General features: G+C 40.0%; 2 protein-coding genes across 4 annotated transcripts; both read right to left on the bottom strand.

The window, feature by feature from the left end:
- Positions 1-599: 599 nt before the first annotated feature.
- On the bottom strand, positions 600-15,527 carry atf2 (activating transcription factor 2). Of its 3 annotated transcripts, none has more exons than XM_055150514.1 (12): positions 15,079-15,527; positions 14,679-14,751; positions 13,956-14,052; positions 13,768-13,886; positions 13,570-13,695; positions 13,241-13,419; positions 12,736-12,850; positions 11,170-11,256; positions 8,946-9,170; positions 8,446-8,652; positions 6,348-6,453; positions 600-2,204 (listed from the first exon to the last, which is right to left on the bottom strand). In XM_055150514.1, exons 2-12 carry the CDS (start codon positions 14,724-14,726, stop codon positions 2,035-2,037), a joined length of 1,479 nt encoding a protein of 492 aa, XP_055006489.1. In that variant the 5' UTR covers positions 14,727-14,751; positions 15,079-15,527; the 3' UTR covers positions 600-2,034. The 3 variants fall into 3 exon arrangements, with proteins under 3 accessions (XP_055006489.1, XP_055006486.1, XP_055006481.1); XM_055150511.1 differs by having other exon boundaries at positions 8,946-9,173; positions 15,321-15,525; XM_055150506.1 differs by having other exon boundaries at positions 8,946-9,173; positions 15,079-15,525.
- A 445-nt stretch (positions 15,528-15,972) lies between these two features.
- Positions 15,973-17,592, bottom strand: atp5mc3a (ATP synthase membrane subunit c locus 3a). Its single transcript, XM_020931857.2, has 5 exons — positions 17,476-17,592; positions 17,185-17,282; positions 16,681-16,755; positions 16,345-16,535; positions 15,973-16,260 (listed from the first exon to the last, which is right to left on the bottom strand). Exons 2-5 carry the CDS (start codon positions 17,221-17,223, stop codon positions 16,146-16,148), a joined length of 420 nt encoding a protein of 139 aa, XP_020787516.1. The 5' UTR covers positions 17,224-17,282; positions 17,476-17,592; the 3' UTR covers positions 15,973-16,145.
- Positions 17,593-24,850: the final 7,258 nt, after the last annotated feature.

Raw genomic sequence — 24,850 nt, forward strand, 5'->3', positions numbered from 1 at the left:
TTATGAAATAAAACTTGTGCAGGTACAACCACAAGGAGGCAGCAGACACCACATAATGTGTTTTCTGTGGGACAAAACCCGATAATAATCTATTCAACATTTTGCCTAAAAACTGGGCCAATTGTGATAAAAATAAATTTAAATATATTTTACTGAGTAAAGGGAAAGATTGTATTAAATTATTTTTTGATTTGATTCTTTCCTCAAAATACTGTATAATGCAAAAAAAAAAAAAAAAAAAAAAAAAAGTTATATAAATTTAAATAATTGAATGTATTAGCCTAGTCGTGTCTGTGGAGGTCAAGTGGTGCAGTGGCTATTTATTAATGTTAAGGTTTGGCTCTTCAATTTATAATGTTGCATTTAAAAGTACAGCAGTAATGCATTATTATATGTACTGTATTGCATTATTAACAATACTGTTCACCTCCGAACAGTATTGTTGGCCTAATGCACATTAATGTTTGGTTAATACATTATAACACTTAAATTATGTTGATTGCTATTTTATAGCTGTATTTATAGGTCAGGTAAATAAATAATAATGTGCAAAGTTTGCATCTCAAGAAAATCTAATAAAAATATGGCAACAATGAATATTAAAGAGATATTAAAAGGTTTATTACAACGACTTATCAATTCTTGTTTTACAGAACTTCCACAAATTACAAGTACACTTTCAACACAGAATCACACCCCTTTAAGCAGTTGAGGTCAAACAAAAAGCCTTCATTAACTTAGTTGAATGAACTTGTCTAATAATATTTTCAGAGACATTAACAGTAATTCTCGCAGAGAATTGTAATCTCATGCAAATAGCACATAACAATCAAACTTTAAAAATGATCTTAAGAAAACAGTGTTATCTTGTCTTTAAACTACACAGTAGTAAGCAATACAAACTAAGAAAAGGCAAACTGACTCCATGATGTGACTGGCTTCTACATATTCCAAAGATGAATCAATTCTTGCAGGTACTACAAGCAGAAGTAGTATTCTAATATACATCCTCTTTAGGTTAAACTGTGATTCCTGTTCACATCTTCTTTTATTTAAGATAGGCAGTCAATAAGGCGTATCTATTGACTGAAATTTAGCCCTGTGGTACCTGGGCTCAGCTACAGTCCTGACTAACCTTAAGGTACAGAACACCAAGACCACATACAATGTTATTTACAATGATCCTAAATGCACTCAAGAGAACAGCATTAAGCCCTAAAGTGCTCTGCACACATCAGGAAAGACTGTTACAGCCAGGTCTTTCCTCATTAGGTAATTTCCTTCATCAGAGCCTTCATCTGAAACAACAGGCTTCAACTTAATAGTGATATGTACTGAAAGATTTGATAGAAAACGTTAATGGCACTGCATGAGTCCACATCACCATGATTGAGTAATGAGAAGGCCCTACAATCACTGCTCCAGAAACAATCAGACTACAGATGTAATGTAAATGAGTTCACACGTTTCTCTAACCCCTGGACCTCCTCACACCTTTGTACAAGTGGAGGTCAGACATTCAAACTGCACAACGCAACTACAGCTGCTCTCACCCACACACAACTAATAGTGTCCAAATCTGATTCATTTACATTTGTGGCCGTATTCAAAACTAAGAAAAGCTGCCAGTACAGAAGTAGTGGACCATTAAACCCTAAAGGTAAACCCGTCATCTCTCAAAATGTGCAAAATGTATAACGCAAAAAATACAAAAAAGTGACATAATATCATACATGGTGCTTATAAATTCAAGAAACAGGCAAATAAATTAACACTGAGCCGCCAGGCGCTTTGGTCAAGTCCTTAACAATTCACAAATCCAAGCTTGAGGCTCAACATACAATATATAAATAAATACATAATATTATTAAATAAGTCACAAATACAAAACATTCCATCACCATTGTTACACCTAAAGTGCCAGTTGTTTTCTTCGTACAAGTTAAAAGAAATGCACCAAACAAAGTAGGAGACAGAGTAAATAAAGCTGAGAGAATCCCCTCCTCTGTTTGTGAAAGTGGAGAGAGAGAAGGATCAGCTCCCGGTTGTGCTCTGGTTGGAGGAGGTGGAGGGGGGCACAGATGCGGCTGAAGCTGAAGAGGAGCTCACCCCGTTGGACGTGCTCACAGAGCTATGCTGGATGGCCTCATTCTGAGGGCTGCTGGGGACAGACATCTCCTCACAGCTCTCCTCTTTCTCCAAAACTGTGGAACAAACAACACACATGATGATGAAGAAGCAAAAGAAAACCAAAACAATATTAGTTAATTATTTTTTAAGGGCTTGCACTACATGATTTTCTGAGCTGTTAAAAACATACCGGAGTTGTGTTTCGTTTCATTCACACACTGCATATTTAGGCAGTTCTTCTCTCATACACCACCTTGTGATGTCATGCAGTGATACAGACAATGCTCCACTGTGCTTTAAGCTAAAACATTCGCACTTTTTGTGAAAAGGAGATTGAAAGCACTGATCTTTTTTGCTTTTGTGCTACAACCCAACCCTTTTGGTGTGAAATGCAACACTGGATACAGTCTTGTTAATACCAGTCTTGTTAAATAGAGATGTTATCATTTTTTGTACTACTGCAAAATAAAAAAGAACTCTGTGTAAACTTAATATTATGTCTTGCCAAATTTTACATCCACAAATGTAAAATTCAGACGTGTTCCCCTAATTTTGCTTGTTTTAAAAATGAACTCAAATTATATATAAAAACTGTTGCTATTATCTTTTTCTCTTCCTGGATGCACGTTGTTTTAAAATGTTGTTTTATTAATATTGTATTGTATTGTTATCGTATAATATGTTGTGTTTAGATTCCCTCATCCTGACATGTGCTGCTGCTGACGACGCACACCTACTTCTATGTAATTAAAAAAAACAAAAACAAAAAAAACAAATAAACAAACAAACAAACAAAAAAAAAAAAGTTCTTTTAAGCTCCATACACCTTCAGTAGAATAATTTGGATAACATCAGCCCTGGAATTGCCAGTTTCTACTGAACAAAAGGTAAAGTTAGCTGTTAATTTGAAAACTACCCCTACATGACATCACAAGCTGGAACAGCACATTTTGAGTTTTGGAGATGTAGCAAAACTAAAAATAAACGAGTACATGTGCAAATGAAACAGAACAACTCCAGGTATGTTTTTGTGGAGGTAACATTATAACATGGCTTACAAGAATCCATTTTGCATAATACCTGAGAAGTGCTTGATACACAACACTATATCACAATGATTTTGTGAAAATGCTTTTGTTAAAATAAAGGTTCTTATCTTGATTTTGCTTGAACACAAAACTCTTCATAGCTATTGTTTTGCCTCATCAAGACACCATAAAATGAGTATTGGTAAAATATTATGTTGGAAATGTCAAAGAAACCAAATACTCCCACACTGAAAATGTGGAAATAGAGGATGATTAAAAAAATGCACATTTGTTGGGCTGAGCAATACACCAATAACCTCCCAGCTGAGGAGCTCTAACACCACAATTTTGTTGACCCTTTTTTCCAATTTATTTCCAACTGTCATTTGGGAACTAGATACAGGGGTGCCCAAACCCGCTGAGCCAAAATGAACATGTAAAAGTGGGGCAAGGATCAAAACTATTCATGTTTTTCAGGTCAAAAGTTGGTCTGCAAAGATATTCATGGCTAAATTGTCTTTAAGTATGGCACTTTTTAGGGGGATAGACTGTTATGAGCTCATTTTAAACTCCTGACAGTCTTTTTAGTGCCAAAATTGAATAAAAATCAATACTTCTTACAAATCTCTGCATCACTCCGTGGGACAAATTAGACCCCCTGGAGAGCCAAAACCATTTTAGGCTTCCCTGAACTAGAATCGCTTAAATGCAACAAAGCAACAAATCCCATACTGTACACATCACTGTGCAGTTTTGTTCATACATATTTCTAACCACACTACTTAATGCACAAGTATTCTCCCATTAACTCCAGCTTTAGACACATTAGAGGAGCCAGTGGGAAGGTTGGTAACAAGTCCTCCTCGTCAGATGTAGTGCAGCCTCCTCCGCGTGCTGTTTCTGCAAACTGTTCCATTAATCCCCATAATGCTACTTGTGCCACCCTTTTCCTTTAATTAAAGCTCCAATGTCAATTTAAACCCACATCATAAGGGTACATTACATTGTGGGGCATGTGGCACTGTTTCCCCATCCCTTAACTGCGTTCTCATTTGTTTTTTGTTACCTTGCCAACTACTGCCGCGACAGATGATTACAGCACCTGATTTTAATGATGCTCACACTGGAGACTAGAGAAGACTTGGAGTCGAAATGCCACCAGCTGTTAGGCAGTTGCATTGAATTAATTGGATCCTGATGGAGGCGGAAAAAACTCTCTACTCTCATGCTCTGTTTCATAAAGGAATAAGGAGCACAATGATAATTAATATTGCTAATGATATGAAGTCACTTGTTCTGGCACTTTGTAATTAATGATTTCGGGATAGTAAAATTGTGCATTCCAGAGCAAGAGCGGCAATTAAAATACAACACAAACGCATTGGAGGGCTTTCTTCTGCCTTTCTGACTGGACTTTGACCATTTGATTTAGTGCCAGTGAATGTCAAAGAGCTATAAACTTTTCTCAGCGCAGAAGGTCAGGCGCAGAATAAATCCGCCCGGTGGGTTTTTACCATGTTCAAGTGTGCATTATCGCTCCTAATGGCATTAAGGCCCTGGCCGGCTGATACATCATAATACAGGCAATTTTGGGAGGTTTTCTGTAGCGGCCAGATCCTTCTCTGGTAGTGCCGCGAGCAGATGGACGGATCGGCGAGCCAAACCCAAAACACGTCCTGGCTTGTTTGCGGGGCAGTCTGGGTAATTTCCCCGCACCTGCCGCTGCTACGCGTGGGCAGGAGTGCGGAGGGTAGAGCAGGGTCTGGAGGGCACTGTTGCCTGATGGGAAATGTGGGTGTTACATGGGTAACTGATGGCATTCCACAAATGCCTGATAATAGTGATAACAATAATAAATACATGTTTATTTATTTGATGGGGACAGTGCATAATAGTGAACACACTTATATACACTGATATACAGAGTGTAAACACAGTGAATTTTAGCAATGGGCCAATTTCTCTAACAGTCACATATACATTAGAGTACAATGCTACTGAGCCTCTGAGATCAGAAAAGACCAGGCATTCTCAGGGTGGCACGGTATTTAGTAAGATTAGATTTTTTGTTTTTGTTTGTTTTGTTATGTTTTTTAACCATGACTGTTTCTTTATGAACTGTAAACCTAAAACCGCAGGATGCATCCTCCATAGTAGGCCTACATACATTTGGTAATTATGAATTCATACATAAACTTAAATATTTTATTAGCCTCAGAATTTGGCCACAAAATGTGTAAATCTTAATGTATCTTATATGCACCATAACTGTCTTAAAATTTAAAAGAAACATTAAAGCTGTCACTTTAAATCTTAACATAAAACTTGAAACTCTTCTTGCAGTCTCTTGTGTCTATAAGGCCTGTTTGTTTTGTCATCCTGAAAGTCCAATAAAAAGACATCTTGAACAAACAGAAGAAAGATGGCCCATTTCTGGAGCCTCTGTGTAAGCCCAGCTGATACCAAGTGCCACTGGCCCCAGCCCGCTCCAGTCTGGAAACCATCAGTCCCTTAATGCACATGACGGGTGTCAGAGGATGCTTCACAATAAGGGATGCATAATGAACAGCGCAGTGGCCACAACCAGAGCGCTCTGCAGTCCTGTCAAGCCTCCTGCTTTAATGGACTCATTTCAGAGGCAATCATTGTCAATACGAGTCAGCACAGGCATTTAGAGCAGAGAAGAAGAGCTAAGGGGATGCTGCTTGTTCAGTTATGAGCAGAATACATGACAAAACCTATGTGCAAATAGAGAAATGGAAGCAGAGTACTTCTAAATGAGCTCACTGACAGACACGCAGCTGACAACAGAAATGTGAACAAACTGGAAAGCATCTGAATAAATAACCTCAAGTTTTGTTTGAAAATATGGAAATGTGTGCACTAAAGATTTGAGTCTGTGCTGGACCGTGATGTTCTGAATGTTCCTCTAACAAATGCTTATCCGTGTTTCACATTGAGCCACACATTTCTGGATGTGAACACCTGTGGCCTCCTCTATTAATCAAAGTTTGTATTCAATTCACCACCAGATATTTTAACTTGTGAAAACTTTCTCAACACAAAGTCAGGATACCATGTCAATAGCTCATGCTTGCTCATAAGGAAGGCTTGGAGATGTTAGCTGTGGCTCATTTTCCACGTGTTGGACTGGGTGCCTCGGGCTGAGAATAATGGGGCATTACTCACTGTGATAGCCAGATTTCTTCTGCATGGCGGTTACAGGGCAATCTTTATGAGCCAGGAGGAGCTGCTTCAGCTGAGCCACTTCGTTTCTCAGCAGGGTGACTTCATTCTTTGGGAGACAGGAGACACAGAAGAGGACTTAATAAAGTGGAACAGAATTGAACATGAAAGCATCAAAACAGGGAGCTCACTTTTAACTATTCTTTAGTGGAGTATTTTGTTAGATTATTTAAAATGATTGCAACATCTGTTGCTTAAGTGACACAATGTATGCCCAATCAACCTTGTGTTATAGTGGTCAAACATCACATTGATTAAAGTTACATGTATAAAATATTTGGGCCTTTCAAAGATTACAGGTTTCTGCTGTTTTCTTGAGAGAATCTCGGAAAGAAACTGAACAATTCATCAGGTGTTTCTAATGTACATCAAACTTTATTCCAATCCTAACTAAAGACATAAATTAACCAATGGACAGATGACAGAGAAGGTAGCCCTCCTTGGCTGAGGTAAATATGGTAAGCAGGTAAACACTTGCCCAGTGGAAAACCCCAGAATGGCAACAGTATAATGAATGAACACAGAAGTGTGTGATGCACTTGCTCATTTATGTTTTTCTGCACAATAATTATAGGCCTTCACCGACGAGCGCCCGGCACATTTGTCAGAGGTGAGCTGCTCAGATTTGTCAGAGCAACTTTGTAGATGCAGCAGAGATTTACACTGCGTGTCGTTACTGCTCCCAAGGGAGCGCAGGATTTCTGCATGTCGTAAAAGAGAGCCACATTACGCTGAAGGTGACTTTAACTGGATTTAGAGCGGCCGGGGGCCCACGAACGCACCGTGGCAGATTTAAGCTCCTTCTCTTCTCCTTTAAAGGACTACGGGCAGCTTAATCTATTAGTCTAAAAGCAGCCAATTTATTTGATTCCATCTGTTTAGCCTTGCTGCTGCTGGCAGGGCTGAGCTATTGTAAGACAGATTTAAACACAGCTGGAAGGAGTGCACGTTTCCAGCGCCACATTCGCTTCACTTCCACCATGAAGGCTGCCACTTACAGCCAATAAAAAGGGCTTTTTAAAATAGTCTCTATAAACAAAGAAAGGAAAAAACACAGGTTGGCTTAAAATGCTAGCACCTCTCAGTACACATATATGTGGAAAAATGGTAATTCAAGACTCTTGTTTCTATCTTTGAATGAATGGAAACTGAACACATAGAGCCCAGCGAGTTGCCTGGTCTGACACCTCATTAAAAAGCCAGTTAAGGATGATGTTAAAATAATTGTGCATCATTAGAGGCACTTTCACTGATCAGCTGGGCCATGTCAGCGTGGGCCTTTACTGAAGCTGCACTGCTGATTAATGTTTTAATGCTTCTCTCTTCTCTACCACATGTTGGTCCCTTCTTTGTAGTTACCAAAACGTTTGTTCTGTTTATAACCCCTTCCACTCACCTATCATTTCTCTTTCACCTCCCTCTATTTAAATTAAATCACTGCCAGCGCACCCCCGGCAAGTGCTTCTTTTGAAGCTGATATTAACAACGTGAACCCATTACTTCTTCCACTGCTGTTTTTGCCTCTCCTCCCCCTCCACAACTTACCCTACTAAGATCGAAAATAAGACAGTGAGCAAATAAACACCACATCTCATTTAATTGTCTGGAACACCGATGTGCCGCACCCCCGGCTCACACTTATCAACAGAGACAGCAGATACATGAACTGTTTCGAACTTGTCAGCATCAGATCCTAATTGCTTCCAGTGAAATGAAGGTTCAAAAAGACACCTTTCCCTAGGAGATTTTTGAGGCCATTCAGTAAACTGCAGAGACAGAAGCGAAGACACGCTTGTGTGCGGCTGACATCTGGAGGATACATCTTTATTGACAGGGACATATCGATGGAAAGGGCTCACACACTGCTGCTGTCACCACCAGCGCTCTTTAATGGGCTTTAATGACTTCATCACCACAGAAGGGAGAAGTCTGTGCTCAGATGCGCGGCACACAACGCTAAACATGTACATATATATTGACAACATGGACACCTGTGAGCACTAAACACATGCTGAAGGCAGGATGTGAAGCTAGAGATCACCTGTAGTTGTCCGTTCATGGAGCTGAGGTCCTCCGCCTTTTTCTCCAGAGACTGGACCCAAACCTTCCTCTTCTGCCGACAGCGGGACGCTGCAGCCCTGTTCCGCTCCAGAAACTTGCGGCGCTTCTCGTCAGGATCTTCACTGGTGGTTCTGCGCCGCCGACCTCCTGTGCTGGGGGGGGTTGGTGCAGGGGGTGCTGGAGAAGCCTGGGACAAACACACCAAATATGTACTAGACATGTATACAGCCTTGAAAATCCTCCTGATCTAAAAAGAATGTGCAGTCAACAGTGGGAGAGGAATTTGTTAGAACATGTAATGCTAAAACTCTAATGTGATACAGCAGTTATCTGCTTCCCTCTCTTAAATGTTAAGCATTTACTCTGAAGCAAAAATTGGTTTCTATTGAGGTTGAAACATATTTGTAAATTGCTAACTGTTGCAGGACAATCATTTTGATGAGTGGTTTTAAAGATAAAATGCTCGTTGTAGAGACTTACAGGGGTCTCGGTGGTGGAGGTGGCTGGCTGCTGCAGGGAGTGTGCAGAAGGCTCTTCGCTTGTGGCCAGAGCTGGGGGCAGAGTGGCAGCTGGGGCAGGGGCTGGTACTGGAGCAGGGGTTGGGGCAGGGGAAGCCGGGGCAGCCGTGTGGGTCACAGCACTACTCTGCACCTCAACATCACCATTGGTTACCTGAGGGACCTGCTGGCTTACTGTGGGTTTTAACTTCTGGACACAAAAAAAAAGAAAAGATGAGAATACAATCCACATCCATCCTACATTAATTATTTCTCAATAAGTGCAACTTATAAATAAATTATCTGTCACATCAAATCAATTATCTGGCGCTGAATAATACCCATTTTATGAAGACAATCATTATCATTGGCATATCAACTAATACCATTGACATTATGGTTCTGCGTCTTTACATCAAATAAGCTCACCAAAGCAACTTAAACATATTTTGACTAGAAGCCGATCCCACGACATACAGCCACATTCAGAAACAATTTCAGCGTAGGTGTGTGACCATGATTCACAAGCCAATTCCTCCAGAATCAAATAGTGAGCAAACAAGGTGAAAGTGAATGAGCCCTTCGACGCAATAACAAAGTGCGGGGGAATACATTTACATGGGAAAACAGAGGGCTGCATTATTCTAACAACTACCTTTGCCAGACCAATCTATCTACCAAATTAGTTTATCGTGTAATACCCTTCCAGAAGCTCTTCTGGCAGAAACAAGATATTATTCTCAGGGAATGGCCCATAGAAAGAGGGAAAAGCCAGTCAGATTCATATTTCATCTCTGCCATGGAAACCTCATCAGTGTAATAACCCTCCATCTCATGGGTCTTATTCAACCATCTGCTACTATATTACTTATCTTTATTTTGCAACTAATTAACAGCATAATCTTCTAAATTCAGCAAGTTAATTATCATTATTGTGGTCTTTGCAACATCATCAGTCCTTGTAAAGTGCCGTCTCTGCGCCCCCTGAGAGGCGTGTGGGGGCGGGGAGCGGGGCAGGTTGAGCGCGGGTCTGTTTTCTTGACGCGGGCTCATTAGGTGTTTGCTGATGAGCTGTATGTGGGGGGACTGGGGCGGGGGGTGCACAGGTCAGGGAGGATTCTGCTGAACAAAAGGTTCCTCTCAGGGTGAGGCTGACTTAATGTGGCGGGCTGAGCGTGTGCCAGGATGCCCCCCAGCTGGCTCCCGTCGGTCGCCCCCCTCCGGTTGGCCCCGGCGACGGCGTGCTGGGCAGAACGCTGTCTCTACGTTTGTCAGCGCGGTACCCCATGATCCCTGACAACCTCACACACCAGTCCACCCCCACTCCTCCTCGGGATCAATCCTTGGACCTCTCTTTATCTGTTAATTTTGGCGGCCGTATCATGCTGTGAGCACTTACATGTTTCGTGGTTAGTGCTTCATCACAATGCCACCTTCCTACTTGGAGCCACTTCATATTCTTGCACCTCGCGTTTATTAACCAGGAACATAAGACTAGTCCTTTTCTTGAAGTATTTCATATATATAGTGTAATGTAGATCAGTTTTTATAGGCTAATATTTTACAAACCACTAAAGCAGACTGGGAAGGGTAGTAGTAATAAGTCATGGTTATGCCACAATTATAAAACTTCAGCTCTCACTTAACTCTCATTTGAATAACCATGACACATGGATGTTGAAGGTAGTTTGTAGAAGTACTTGGCCATGTCTCATCTTAAATACATGAAATGTTACTGACAGCTGCCTGTAAAGAACCGCACATAAGCACCCAGCTTTCCAAGTTTGTTTTTATGGTCCCAGATTAAACTCAAAGAGAAATCCTTCCACATCTCTACACAAAATAATAGGATGTGTGACACCAGGGCTGGGCAATGTGATAATTAACATGTTATTACTATAAAATATGACAAAATAGGTCCCAATATGCTATATTTACACATATACACACTCTAAGCTAAAAATATTACGTTAAGCATTATATAGAACCAATCTCTCCCTCTCTGTTTACATTTATAGATTTATAATTAATTATACTTATTTATAATCAGTTATCAAAATTGGATGGTCTGAATGATAAAACTATTTCATTTGCAACTGTTGCTAAAATGGCATTTAAAATGACAGGTCTCTGCTAAGTCAACGGTCAAAAACATATGAACTTTATAATATGTCATTTCAAAGTCAAACAGGAAAGAAATACTCTACCAGCTTGGCTTCTGATTGGGTGGGCTGTGGCGAGGGTGGGCCTGGGATCCCAGGAACGTTAGGCACTACGGTGACAGGTCTGACAAGCTGACAACAGAGACACAGATGAGACAAAATTAGTCTTCTGCACTAAAAACCAGGCAGCGCTCAAGCACCCAGCAACACGGCCCCGGCTGGTTCTGAGCGCTTCCTCATATCTCAGGCTCATTAGGTTGGATGGCCTGTTATTTTGTGGAGGCAGCGCCACATGGAGATGCAGTATGCACGCTAATGAACCTCTGGCTGGCTGCAGGAGAGCATATGGACAGGGATGTTGAAGACAGGATGGAGAGACATGAGTCAGGAGGCCAAAGCAAGGCCTCCCCTCACAATAACACACACAAAATAGTGTATCGACAAAATAAACAGATGATGAAGAGAGCTTATGTTCCCCAGCCACTCCTGCCCATCCCGTTCCCAAAAGACCAGGAAGACGGAAGTTTTTCCCTGCTGTGCCGCCATCAGACGATAATCATCTGCTGCTCAGTGTTCCACAGAAAGAATCCTCTCCATTTTGAACAAATAAGACAGGCCTCCACTTGGGAAAGTTCACTACACATCAACAAGACCTTGATTTTCAGCAAAGTTCACCGAAGAGACAATGTGATAAACAGCCGTTATAATTGCACCACCAAGCGCATTAGTAGTCTAATGTGAGCAGTGTGCCAAAAATCAAGAATGATAATTCTCATTGTGCAAGGACAAATAGGAGTGTAAGTTCCTGGACAGAAGCCTGCTGAGCATCCGCCAATTCTTGTCTTTGGCACACTGACACACACGCATACACTTGAATGTCTATGATTTCATTCTGATGCTTTTTGTGTTTATGTACTGCCAGATCTTATGAGCCAAACTAGTAAATCCTTACACAAAACAGTGTTGGAACATTGCTTGGAGTAATTTAATCAACCGCTGTTTTTGTTGGATGGTTTTCATAATAAAAAGGAATGAAATGGTAAATAAAAACAAACACTTTCTGTAAATAGGGTGGTTGAAATGGGACTGGAAAAGGCTAGTTAGATACAAATTTTATTTAATCATAAAACATTAATCATTTTGTGTGTGTTTGGGAGTCTACATAATATGTTTTAGTGGAATAATTATTAATTCTAATCACTAATAATTACTAATACCAAGTCTCAAGCAACTGAACTTGTTTTGCTTCTGGTTTGACCCAGTGGTCAGTAAATAACAGAACAGTGAATAGACGAACCAGTAATTCCAGTAATTAATGGACCAGTAAAAATAGAAGAGACTATGGTGGCCCCTAATTGTCTAAAATTCTCCTCCACAGTCTATGAAGAACATGGACTTTACATTGGCATAACAAAATCTTACTTTGTTGCTTATATTGTCATTCATATAAAAAGTAACTACACTGTCAAAAAAACTGCATAAATATGAAATACAGGCAATAAGTGCCATTAAACCCTACAAAATGTATGAAAAAAATGTATCTAGGAAATATTTGTGCCACCATAGTCAGTGAGAAAGTCTGTGGACCAACGGTGCTGATGTTTAACTCACAGGGATTGCAGTTGGGATATGTACACTTGAGCTTGTAATTGATGCAGGTATGGCCACTGGCATTGTCTGACCGTTAGGCAGCTGTAACAGCACGGGAAACGTGCCAGACACCGGCCTGGAGAGAGAAAAAAAAAACATTATTTTGTACAGAACACACATTAAGTATATAATTGTTGTTATTGTGTTTTATAGTAACTAGGCAGAAAGCTGAGTGACAATAAAGATGCAAACAATTAAATGAAGGAACACAAAATAAGAAACGCCAGTTTTGCTCAGTACTTTGACATATCATAAGAAAGAAACTACTTCTGTGTTTATAGTATTACATTGAATAAACTGAATTAAATAACTTAAAACATGCTTTAGGTATGCAACCTGGCAAAACTGAGGTGAAAGAAAACTGACAAGCAAAAATGCAAAATAAAAAAAATAATGCTGAATGGGGTACTGTAATCAAAATAAACTGCATAAAGCAATTTTGAACTGGATAAGGATAACTACTTACACTATAGGCCTATTAGAGGGTGGGACTTGGGTTATAACAGAACTAGAGGTTGGCGATGGGAGAGCTTGCTGTATTACAACACTAGCCTCTGTGGTTGCTAGAAGTACATTAGGGACTTGGAGGGAAGCAGGATGCACTATAGTAGATGTTGGCAGTGAGGTTGGCTGCAAAGATATGTCCTGAAAACATTCAGCAAATAAGAATTCAGCCAAAATTGAAGAAATAAAAATGCTCAAGAATATTCCAACAACTTTACTAAAGAATACACTTTAATTACATATTTTTGTGTCATTTTAAAAGACCACAAACATACACTTTCAATCCAATACCTTTTCATCACTTGTTGTAGATTCAGGGTGTGGCAAGGGGCTGCCTCGATGTGCATCAACAGCTGTGGTTTCCTCAGTTTTGTTTCGTATAACAGGTGTTGCAAGAGGTGACAAATCCAATGGTAACTACAATAAATATTATAGTTAACACAATAATCAAGAATATACAATTAATAACTACTATTAATTAATAACAACCTTTTTAATGTCCTCCTCAGATGCTTTTTTGAAGTCATGGTCAAAGGGACTTGCAAGTTCATTGAACAGCCCGACTTCCTCACAGTTCTTTAAAAAGCGAGTTGGAGTAGGAGTTTGGTCTGTAGAATGTCACACATGTTAACATTTAAATGTAGAACAATATCTTATTCAATAACAAAAATATATACCAGCAATTATGACACTGTCATTCCTTGCTGGGCCAAACTTCAGGGTCATCTCATGCTTGTGTCTGTGGACAGCCAGGTGGTCCTCATTTGTAAATCTCTGAAAACACAGAACAATAAAAAATCTAAACAAGTCTTAATGATAAAAGATGACAAGCAAAAGCAGGTTTCACATCTACCATCTACTGATAAAAGTATGGTAGCAGATGGTAGCTTCTTATTCTACTTAGCCTGGCTTATATCAGTAAGTTCCAACCTAGGTGTCAGAACCCATCTTAGACACTTCAAAGATTCACAGTGGGCTTCTTAAAAAAAAAAAAAGTACATAGAATATGTATATAGAATTATAATTAAAGGATTCCCTTTTCAATTGCTATAATAGTTTATTCTAGTAAACTAATCACTGATAAATGGTGCTAATTCAAGAAAGGGTTAGGGAATGAGTCATGAGTCATATTAGAATGCAAACAGGAATATGACCAGGGACGTTTTCACATGACAACGTTCTAACTATGTTTTTTTTTCCATCTTCTTCTTAAAATACACTACTTTGTCAGGTAGGAGAATGGAGATTGGGTCATAAACATGTCCACTGATAAAAAAAAGTGTAATAATAATAATAATAATAATAATAATAATAATAATAATAATAATAAAAAGGTTTTCAAAAAGGCAACAGCTAGTTATGCACATCTAACAAAGCAGCTGTATGCGGCCAATACTTACCTGACCACATCCAGGAGCAGTACATAAAAAGGGCTTATCATCACTCATATTAGGGAATTCCTGTTAAGTACCCCTGCAAAAAGGAACAAGAAAAAAAACTACTGATGTTGTAGCTGTAGTTTTGCAAAGACTATTTATGTTTACCACATTTTAATGTACTGACAGCCACCGTGTTTGTAAATATGACGCGCTGTTATAGATCATAAAACATGAGCAGTAGCGGGATGTATCTAGACAAAGCACAGCAGCGATGGGCGGCTGCCGTAGTTGTTTACATCAGTAGCCTCGTAAAAGCCGCTCGCTGCTTTAGCTCTTTTTGAATGAAATTATCCGGATCATGCATACCATAATATCTGAAGTGCTAGCTGTATGTTTAACCTATTAAATGACATAAATGTACCACAATTCCAAAGGTGATACAGAAAGCGATGCTCTGTTCCAGTCGCTTCCATGGACTAGCCTGAGCCCTCCGTTAACATACAGGCGTCGCCATGTTTGTGGCTCAATGGCATTGTTAACAGTGGAGATGTCAACATGTATTCCAGGGTTGTTATACTGATACTGGTCTCATATCCTTTGCGGTTTAAGAAAAGGTGCACTTGTCTTCTACTTTGCATCCATTCGCTTTCAGTGGACACTTACCCCACAGCCACAACCCTTCAAGCCAAAATCCCACGTCCGTGCACTATTTCTCGCGAGAGGTGTTTAAAGTCTTCCGCAAACGTCATACTCTAGTCTTTAACCTGTAAATCTAAATTTTTTAAGGTGCATTCATTCGCTTTTTGATTCGGTTTTTTTTGTTTTGTATGTAACACCCACATCCATTAAAGGATGCCACAGATACGTTTTAAAAGTAGTTCCTACCATGTTATAAAAAGCTCCAAGTTTGGTTTCACATTTGTCCCAGAGCAGCAATTTTCTGGTCCTTGACAGCTCAAGTACATACTCTTGTATTTAGTTTTTTGTTGCTTCACAAGAACAAACATTGATAAACATCACATTCTTAAAAATCCAGATTCTAAAGGAAACTCAAACAATAGTGTACTTTAATTAGATAGTCTAGATTTATTGCAATTTACAAAAAGCAAGTACTAACCTGCTGCCTAATTACAGCAACTGAAACTGAATTTGAGTGGGGCCTAAAAAGCAAGCAGGTGAAGCTGTGGTGAAAGGAGAAACAAGGCTGATCAAGGACAAGTCTCTGCTGAACAAGATTTAAGAAAAATCTTGCCCCAAAGACTGCAGCACCACTGGCAGAATGTTCAACAGAAAACTTGCTGCTACTGTCAAAAAGTCAAATACATGTATTTTAATAACATGATGTCTTACATTTGTACAATACATGTTTGCTTATTTTAACAGTGTCTGAAAGACCTGAAAATGTACATTTTCATGACACCAACAAAGAACAAATTGGTAGCCACAATAAAATATGTAGTTACATCTGTATTCAAAGGAAGCATAATTTTACATTGCAAACAGGATAAGGAAAGCAACCATCAAACAGAACAGTCCCATAGCTTCAGACAGGGCAAATCCCAGGATGGCATAAGAGAAAAGCTGTTGCTTCAAAGATGGGTTCCTAAAACAAACAAACAAAAAAAGGATTTTAGAAAAAATATAAAAAGCATAACTAAAATGTTGTATTTTTTATCTTTTCACAAACCTAGCATAGCCAATAATGAGACTGCCGAAGACTGTACCGATACCAGCTCCAGATCCAGCTACTCCAACTGTGGCGGCTCCAGCACCAATAAACTTGGCTGCGGTGTCGATGTCCCTGCTCACAGCACTGGTCTGAAAGCTCCTCAGTGTGACCTGGGAGAGAGGGCTCTGTGGCAGCACAACTGCACTCTTCTGCAAGAGGGGACAGGTGCAAACAGTGAAAAATGTTCTAAAGGCTTTAATATCCTATATTTTAAAAAATGTAAAATTGCAGTGGGGCCGCTTTTCTGCACATCCTCAAGTCGGTGTTTTCATGTAGAAAATGCTCTTGACTTACCTCTGTTTGGACATCTGGTCGAGACAGCACAGAAGCAGAGATGGGTCTGTACAGAGCCCGGGATCCAGCACGGACCTGCATCACACACAGTATAGTTTAGCACACAATATACAGTCATGCCTCTCTAGAGAAAAGCATATCTCCAATGTCCAGCATCCCCAATGACTTCAGCTATGGGCTACTGTTAGCTTCATATGGCTAATGCTGACCTTGGCTAGCTCATAACAAATGAATGAAATTGCCTCTCCTAATAATTAGCAGACAAGCCCATGAGGATTACCCGAGTCTGTGCTGGTTACGTGAACAGCACCATTGTATTTGCAAAGCTGAACATCATGACCATGAACATGTCATTGAATATTTTAGCATTAGCTACTTAGCGGGCTAGTCTGCTGGCCTACTCTGCAGATACCCTTGCAGGAAGCTAGTCAAGTTCACACAGGCCCACTCGCATTCACTCAACAACCTGCAAAAACCCTTGGAATACACGTCCCAAAAACTCACCAAAGCCGGCGTGGAGACAAACTTTGCGCAGGCATACATCTTGTTGTGTAGGTAGTTAGTACCGCTGTGGTCAAATCAGTCTGAAGCCCGGGATCTGTCTGAGAAGACCGAAAAGAACTGAGGTCAAACCGATGTGCAAATGCTCCACAAACGAAATACAGACATTTGTGTGTAGACGGAAATCTGCTGTACACACTGATAACACTGCTGACATGAAATATGGAGATAAACGAGCGGATGAGAAAGGATTTGTAAATACAATTCTTTCATTCAAACTGCCATTGCACTTACCGACTGCAGAGGTCGAACCACAGAGGCGAACTGCGCATGCGCTATGTGATGTCTGTAAGCGCCCGGATGACGACGAAGAAAGGTCAATTGATAAACTTTATTTAGTGTGACAGTTTACAACTTACAGCCTGTGAAGTAAATTTATAATTGCTAAGTGGTTGCTAGCAAATGTGGGAGAAATAGAAGTAGGCTAATTTATGTATATATTTCATACATTTGGTGCTGTTGCATTAGTTGTTGATCAAATGCTATGCTTTTAATTTATCTACTGAGAAATAAAAGCAGTATCAAGGTAATATAAGTAATATATCTAATATTTTTATGTAATATTTTGCTGTACACCTCCTACACCCAGTTTATCAGTATAGGCCTAGCAATCGCTTTAGTGTATGTGTTTTCGATCCTGCCTACTTTTCTTGAAAAAATATTTAAAATTAAAAATGTACGTGAAGTAATTTTTCAGTTATATGTGTTTCCCCCTTTCATGATATAGCTGTGCTCTCTGCTCTTGTCCACCTCTGTCACCTGTTGTGGTGTGAATATAACACATAGGGGGTGGTGCTCAGGGTCCGTCAGTACATCCCACAGGCTGAAGGTGGAGCTGTAGGGGATCAACACCAGCCAGATTTGTAATCATGATGAATGACTCTACAGCAGCTGCTCTGTGATGGAAAGGTAATGAGTACAGAGTCCCTGCCGCACACTGGCTAATTCTGAGAACTGTCCTACTGTCCTGCAGGTCCCTTGCTTTGGCCTCTTCTGCTACTAAAAACTAACTACTAACAATGTAGTAGACTAAATATCATCACACCCAGAACACAACTGAAACTGTCTAATTGCCAGATTAAAAATTAATATAAATAAATTGCAGAATATAATACTCTGAAAACCAAAGCAATGCCCGTAAGTATCCAGCAGAGGGAGCAGTGGGGCGTGAGGTGATTATACTCTTTGTTGCCAGAATCAGTTACTGCAGAAAAACAGAGGGAAGCAGCTTCAAATGTGAAACTGTTGAAATTTAAGTAATACATTATTTATTTATTTATTTTGTAATCTGGCACACTTTAAATCTCATTACATATTTTTTGCCAATTTAAACATTATAAAATAGCAGAAATACACATAATGTTATTCATGACATTTCAGTTGGCTGTTGTGTTGAATGCACAAGCAGTCATACATAGTGAGCCTTATAGGTCAGATTTAATCGTATAATAAAACATGAAGATTTACAATGCATTAATTGCAGTGAGCACATATCAAAGTGGCCGTTAACTACCTGAGGTCATTGTCACACTGTCCAATTACTCGGGCAGCGTCTGTGTGGTCCTACTGTGGAGCTTGGGCAGAACATTACCCACCTGTACTTCCTCTGGTTCAGGAGCACGCACGGCCTGTCTCCAAGCCCACATACAACACTGAGACATTCCATTTGCATGCCCGCCCCATCAAGCTGGATGCACTCAGACTGGTAATAAAAGGCATTGACCCCCTTAACCTTTATGAATTACAATTTGTGCCTGTAGCACGTCCTGTCAGAGGCCTCAGAAAAGCAGGCACCTCGGCTGGGGTGTGTGCGTGTTGTTTTGCAGTTGTTAAGGAGAGGGGAAAAGGTTTTTACAGCTCTTCGTCGGAGCTTCTGACAAGCAGGGAGGAGGCGCTCTGACAGCACACGCAGGGTAGGGAGGGACTGCAGCGTTGCTGATGGCTCCATGCTAATCTCCATCCCTAGATGCTCCAGGAAACTACAAAGCTGCTTCTCTTTGTCAAGAGCAAGCAAACAGAGCCTGTAGGGCAGACGTGTCCACACCTCTCATCACCTCAGGCAGTTCTCTCTCCAAGAAGACTCAAGTAAAGCTGGAAATGAAAGAAAATCAAGATGCTCTCACATAACAGACACTGACATCAATGCTGAAATGCTGTGAATGTTGATGATAATAATAATAACCATATTGGTGACAATTCCCAACAGGTTCTAGTCAACCAGCATAAAGCTTTGTAAGTCCATGTGAAGTTTCTTTATGGTAAATAGTCAAAGAGGATAGACCTTTGTGTACAAAGAAAGCCCTCAAGCTTTCTCACAGGGAGAGAAGGTGAACATTTCAGATACCACGCAGTCTTCTTCTTCAGCCCTGATGTAAAGACATTAGTATTCAGAAAACAGATTTTTCTGCAAATCTATAATAACTCTGATCTTTGTGCTGCCGTTGGAAGTAGAGTAAGAAATGCTGAGGCGGAGTTTTGGTCAGATAAGCCTATAACACCGCAGTATCCCTGTGCTTAGAAATACTCAGCTATACAATAAGAACAGTCCACACACAAAAGTGCCTCTGTTGACCAAATTTCAGATCAAGTTGAAAAGTGCTATTGTGATGAGCATCTACAGAGCCTATGCCTCCCTCTCCCTCTGTTTAACATCAGGAAATTCAGGCAGTGACTGTGTGAACAGGAGCGTGGCTGACAGGGGCAGCCGTGCGATGATTGGTTTACGGATCTGTGCTTTCTCCAGTGACTTCAAGGTCACTAAGATTTACAATCAAATGTCTTATGACACTTTAGTAAAACCCACCAATGCTCAGAGAGGCTGGCTGCGTCTGCCTGACCTCTCCGTCCATTACAAGGATGCCAGCTTTATTATCGCAGCTAACAGATTTGCATGTAGCAGACAGAAGGTTGTTAACAGAGGCATATGGAGAAAGGATTTGATAGACACACAGTATATGGTGTGCATGCAACTGCACATTACAAGAGGGGTATGTTTCAAGCTCCAGTCAAACTGCAGATACAGTCTGCTACACAAAAGAGCAATTAATATGATTTAAAAGTCAATCTGTAATGGTGGTGTGCTGCCCTCTACTGAAATATTACAGCTCTATGTCTCACCATTTTGTCTGGTGATTTCATTTGATGGTGGTTTAGCTGTATTCTGTCATAACCAAATAATAAATAAATATAATGAAAAGCCTAACAGAAGGGTAAAAGTCAAGTTAAATGCTTTCTTTCAGAACCACACAATAAATCTGTAATTATTTAGATTAAAATAGCAACGCATTTGAGACTGTGGGCTATGTAAATGTCAGTCCTGACTACACCCAAGTGTTTGAATAACTGTGTACAAGAGGAAAAGGCGTGCTTTGTTTTAATCATTACTGAAATTACATTGCACAGCTCTGGATATGAGGCTTGTTATACATGCGCTAATATCCGAGGCGTGTTTACTTAGCACTCATATGGAACGCTGTTGATTTTTATGGGGCGCATATGGCTACATTTTATTGAGCTCAATTAAATCGCTCTAAACTAGGATTAACTTTTTTGAGCAGCAATCCATTATCCAAACTGCTCGAAGGCTGCTGTGCTTGGGGCTGCACACGGCGTCTCCTCCGCACAAACTGGGGGTGTCAAAAATGAGCCTGTCACAACAATATTTAGTGAAAGAGGCCCTTCCTGCTTTTAATGGCCGACCTACATCCCAGTTCAGAGGGCTAATAAATGCAGTCTGGTGGAGGTCCTGGGGCTGCACAATGTCACTCGCAGATGCCCAACTCAGCAAGATCCGGAATGCTCAATTAGTTGCTTTTATAGGGCCCATTATTAAGCATTAACTCCCTTTTTCGAGGTAAAAACTTGTGAGTGCTGACATATAAGCAAGGTAACACTTTTTAATCCCTTAAAGGTACACTGTGTAACTTTTCTGGTAAGACTCCTGCTCTTGGTTGTGTCCATGGAGATATGCTGAGAGGATTGCTTTCACTGGAATACACCACAGTATGGCATTAAACTTACTCATTATTTAATCATAGATGTTTTTTTTTTTTTTACTATAAAACAATACCTTGAAAAATACCCATTCTGTTGTAAGTGGGCCCACCTCTCCACAAACCAGATCTGTAAATTGGCTTGTTGCTCATCATACTGTGAAAAATTAAAGGCGTCTCTATATGGTGATGGACTCTCCAGTGGACAAGTTACGCAGTGTACCTTTAATAACATAGAAAATTCTAGATAAAGCATTGAATACAACAAAAGAAAATCCAACATCATATCTACTCCCCTCTCATACCCTCTATACATTCTGCACTCCTCCCACACAATAAAGCGATCTGGCACACTGCAAGGCCCGAATCAATCATGGCACTTTATTATGCTGTCACTAGTCTGCTTCCTGCAAGTGTGTTTACCCTGTCCATGGCCCTGCGATGGCGGCTGTTCAGTGTACATTAAGACAGACATAATTGAGATTGTGGGCGGCCCAAAGTGCAGGGCTCAACCTGTTGTCGTTAATCTGTCATATTGGCGAGAGTCATGGCAGCGCTTGACCTATAGGAGGCTCCACCTTGAAGGCAGGGGCTGATGGGGGCTTTGTTGTTTTCATGGCAGCGGCTCGCACCTATTTTAACTTTATTGCTTTGCCACCAACGAAGAAAGCCAAAAACCAGCATGATCTATAGGCCAACCTCTGACTTTAATTCTGCTGGAGCTGCCTGGTAATCCCTGTTATGTGCTTGACGATTAGCAGCCAGTCTATTAAAACTCAGCACCTCGAGGTTGAGAAAAAAGAGGAAAAAAAAAACATTAAGTGAAAGAATGCACAGTATTATAAAGAGCCAATAGGTAAACGTTTAATATCAGCTTGTGTAAAAGGACAGGCAATCAACAAATCTGCCTAAAGCTTCAAATGTAGTGATTTTGTTAAGATTTGTGCTGTATTTTGTTCAGTAGAAACAACAGAATCAATAGTTTTTTTCTAGCTTCTACTTTTACTTATTAGTCCTGTTCAATATTGTAATGCAGTAGAATATGGAATACCTGCTCTGAAATGTAGTAAAGTAGAAGCAAAAAGTATCCACTTCTGTACTTAAAATGTACACAAACTGTACTTAAGTAAAGTATAGATCATAGACCGTATATATAAATGGACATAGCTAACCCGATATCCTGATGAGCGTCGGTATCGGGCGCCTTAACCCGGCGTTCGGTTCATCCCGCAGTGCCAGTTCTGCTTATCAAAAGTCGGCTCACAATAGGAAGTTTGCATGTGGCTCTTCCAGCTCCATTTGACTCTGTCTCCCATTGACATATATTAAGATCTTGTTGCCTCTTTCTGTAACTGCTGTTGTGAGCCTTTGTGAATCTCCTTTTGGTCTTAAAATGTTCATATTAACCCGCTCTGTGATCCTGTTTTTTTTTTTTGCTATTTTGTCCATCGAAAAAAATCCTATTCCTAATACAGCGTCTGGCTCTAGATTCGCTCCTCTAACCGTTGGCATCACGAGCTTCATTTAAGCTGTGCTGAACACTGTGGGTGACGTCACACTCTTTTAGTCTACTTCTTTATATAGTCTATGGTACAGATACCTAAAATGTGTACTTAAATACAGTACTTTACAATTGTGACTTTGTACCATTACACCACTGACTACTACAGCTGCAATTATCAGTATTCACTTAGAAATTTGGAGTTACTTATTATCTTAATATTAGACCACTATTTTTAATGTTGACTAATGATACAAACTACTTGAACTTATCTACAAATATGGCTGCTGGCTAGATTTGACAACGATCACAATTATTATCATACATGACTGAAAACATACTGGTAAGTAAGCAAGTACATGTTGTTTGTATAGTGTTTTTCAACAGATCACAATTGCAGTCACAGTGCCTTACCTGAAAAATTTTATTACAACTCTCTATCTCTCTTTTCTATCTCCAATCTTGTTCTTTACCACTTCTGCTTCTAATACTATTTGTACTACTACTATTAACAATACTCATCCTATTGCTTGGATAACCCAATCTGGAATATATCTGGAGGCACACTCTTGACTTTTTTGTGAAATGTGTGTTCTGTCCATCAACTGTATATAAATCTACTTCATTCAGCTAACATGAACGCAAGCATCCAGTGTAAGTGTAGGCAAAACAGATCCACCTCTGAATTTACTCCACAGTCTGACAAATTAGCTGAGAAACTAAAATGGAGCAACCAGTCATAACGAGAATAATGAAAGCTTAATACTACTTTTTGCATTATCCTAAATTATACCAGCAATGAATTTGAATTAATTGGCAACCATGTGGATAGCAGCCGTCTCTCTCTTCGCATTATATTACTGATGTCTGTACTGAAAATTCGCCTTCACTTTGTACAAATTAAAGCTCTTGGAAAAGCATTCACAAAATAACAAGATATAAATGAATCCAATCGTGGCGTTAGAAAAAGGTGCTTTTTACAATCACACTACGTATTAGAAATAATAGCCAAATCTCTCCTCAGCGGTGTGTTATTAATTACCTGGCAAATAGGAGCTGTCTGTTCTCCCAGTGAGTTATAGTGGTGGCTAGAGATCACCAAAGAAAATTAAACAGCCATCAAAGTACATTTCTATCATCATAATTCTGATAGTCAGGATCACCTTTCCCCAGGCGGCCCACGGGAAGCATAACAAATCCTAGTTTCCATTAAGCGGCTCAATTTGCGTTCCTTCATAATTCATATTTATGCTGTATTACAACTGTGTCATACATGCCTCCTACATGGCTGTTGTTTCCAGTGGGTGATTTATTAAACGCGGAGATATGAGGACTCCACTGTGTGAATGTGCCCTTAATTGATGGTTAAAGGAGGCGTGAATTTTTAAGGAATAATCGTCTGCATGCAGTAAGCGAACTAGCATTTTATCACATCATAGCTTTAGATTTCCGCGATGGAAATCTTTAAAACGCCGCTCAAAAGGGATGTAAGTATCTGGCTGTGCGTCTTCAAAACTGAGCTGCTTTTATAGCGGGGGTTATATCAGCCTAGAGAGCCATAAGTTATGTGATGTCAGGATCCTATGCATTCTAATTGAGTGTGGAACAGTTAATGGCTGTGGAAATTCAGCTGCTTGACGTCTTATTCCCCCGTGTGCCGTTTCGCAGCCGTAGCCCATGAGCCTCAATTAAATGACAAAATGGGCCCCCATTCTTGAAAATAACAACAATAAAAACACAAGCCTGCGCTGCAATAATACCGGGGCTCACCTTGAATCAACAATGGTCACAGCTTGCAAATGGCTAAGCGGAGATGTGGTGACAAGAGCAGAGGCAAGATGGTCACTAACAGCTTCATCAGTGCCCTGCATAAATGATGTAACAGCCCAGATATGATGTGCAGCAGGTACTCGTAGTTTTATTCAGCTGAAGAATAGACCAAAGCATTAAGGACCACTGTATAAAACAAAGAAAGTAACATTAAGAGACAATATTTGAGCCATGTTATAATGCAGTTACCTCATTAAAACATACCCAGATTTGTGTTTTGTTTCATTCACACATTAGAGTAACTCTTTATTTTTAGCCTGTCTACATCTCCAAAGCTCAAAATGCT

The sequence above is a fragment of the Boleophthalmus pectinirostris genome, unplaced genomic scaffold, assembly GCF_026225935.1.
Source record: "Boleophthalmus pectinirostris isolate CB_2022bp ecotype Guang Dong unplaced genomic scaffold, ASM2622593v1 HiC_scaffold_1, whole genome shotgun sequence".
NCBI lineage: Eukaryota > Metazoa > Chordata > Actinopteri > Gobiiformes > Gobiidae > Boleophthalmus > Boleophthalmus pectinirostris.

What these genes read in the sequence shown, in the direction of transcription:
- atp5mc3a (XM_020931857.2), bottom strand. Translation starts at nt 17,223, where the DNA reads ATGTATGCCTGCGCAAAGTTTGTCTCCACGCCGGCTTTG. An exon ending in TTGTCTCCACGCCGGCTTTG is followed by an intron (nt 16,756 to 17,184) that starts GTGAGTTTTTGG and finishes TGTGTGATGCAG; the next exon opens with GTCCGTGCTGGATCCCGGGC. An exon ending in GACCAGATGTCCAAACAGAG is followed by an intron (nt 16,536 to 16,680) that starts GTAAGTCAAGAG and finishes CCCCTCTTGCAG; the next exon opens with AAGAGTGCAGTTGTGCTGCC.
- atf2 (XM_055150511.1), bottom strand. Translation starts at nt 14,726, where the DNA reads ATGAGTGATGATAAGCCCTTTTTATGTACTGCTCCTGGATGTGGTCAG. An exon ending in TGACAGTGTCATAATTGCTG is followed by an intron (nt 13,887 to 13,955) that starts GTATATATTTTT and finishes GACATTCTACAG; the next exon opens with ACCAAACTCCTACTCCAACT. An exon ending in CCATGAACGGACAACTACAG is followed by an intron (nt 6,454 to 8,445) that starts GTGATCTCTAGC and finishes TGTCTCCCAAAG; the next exon opens with AATGAAGTCACCCTGCTGAG.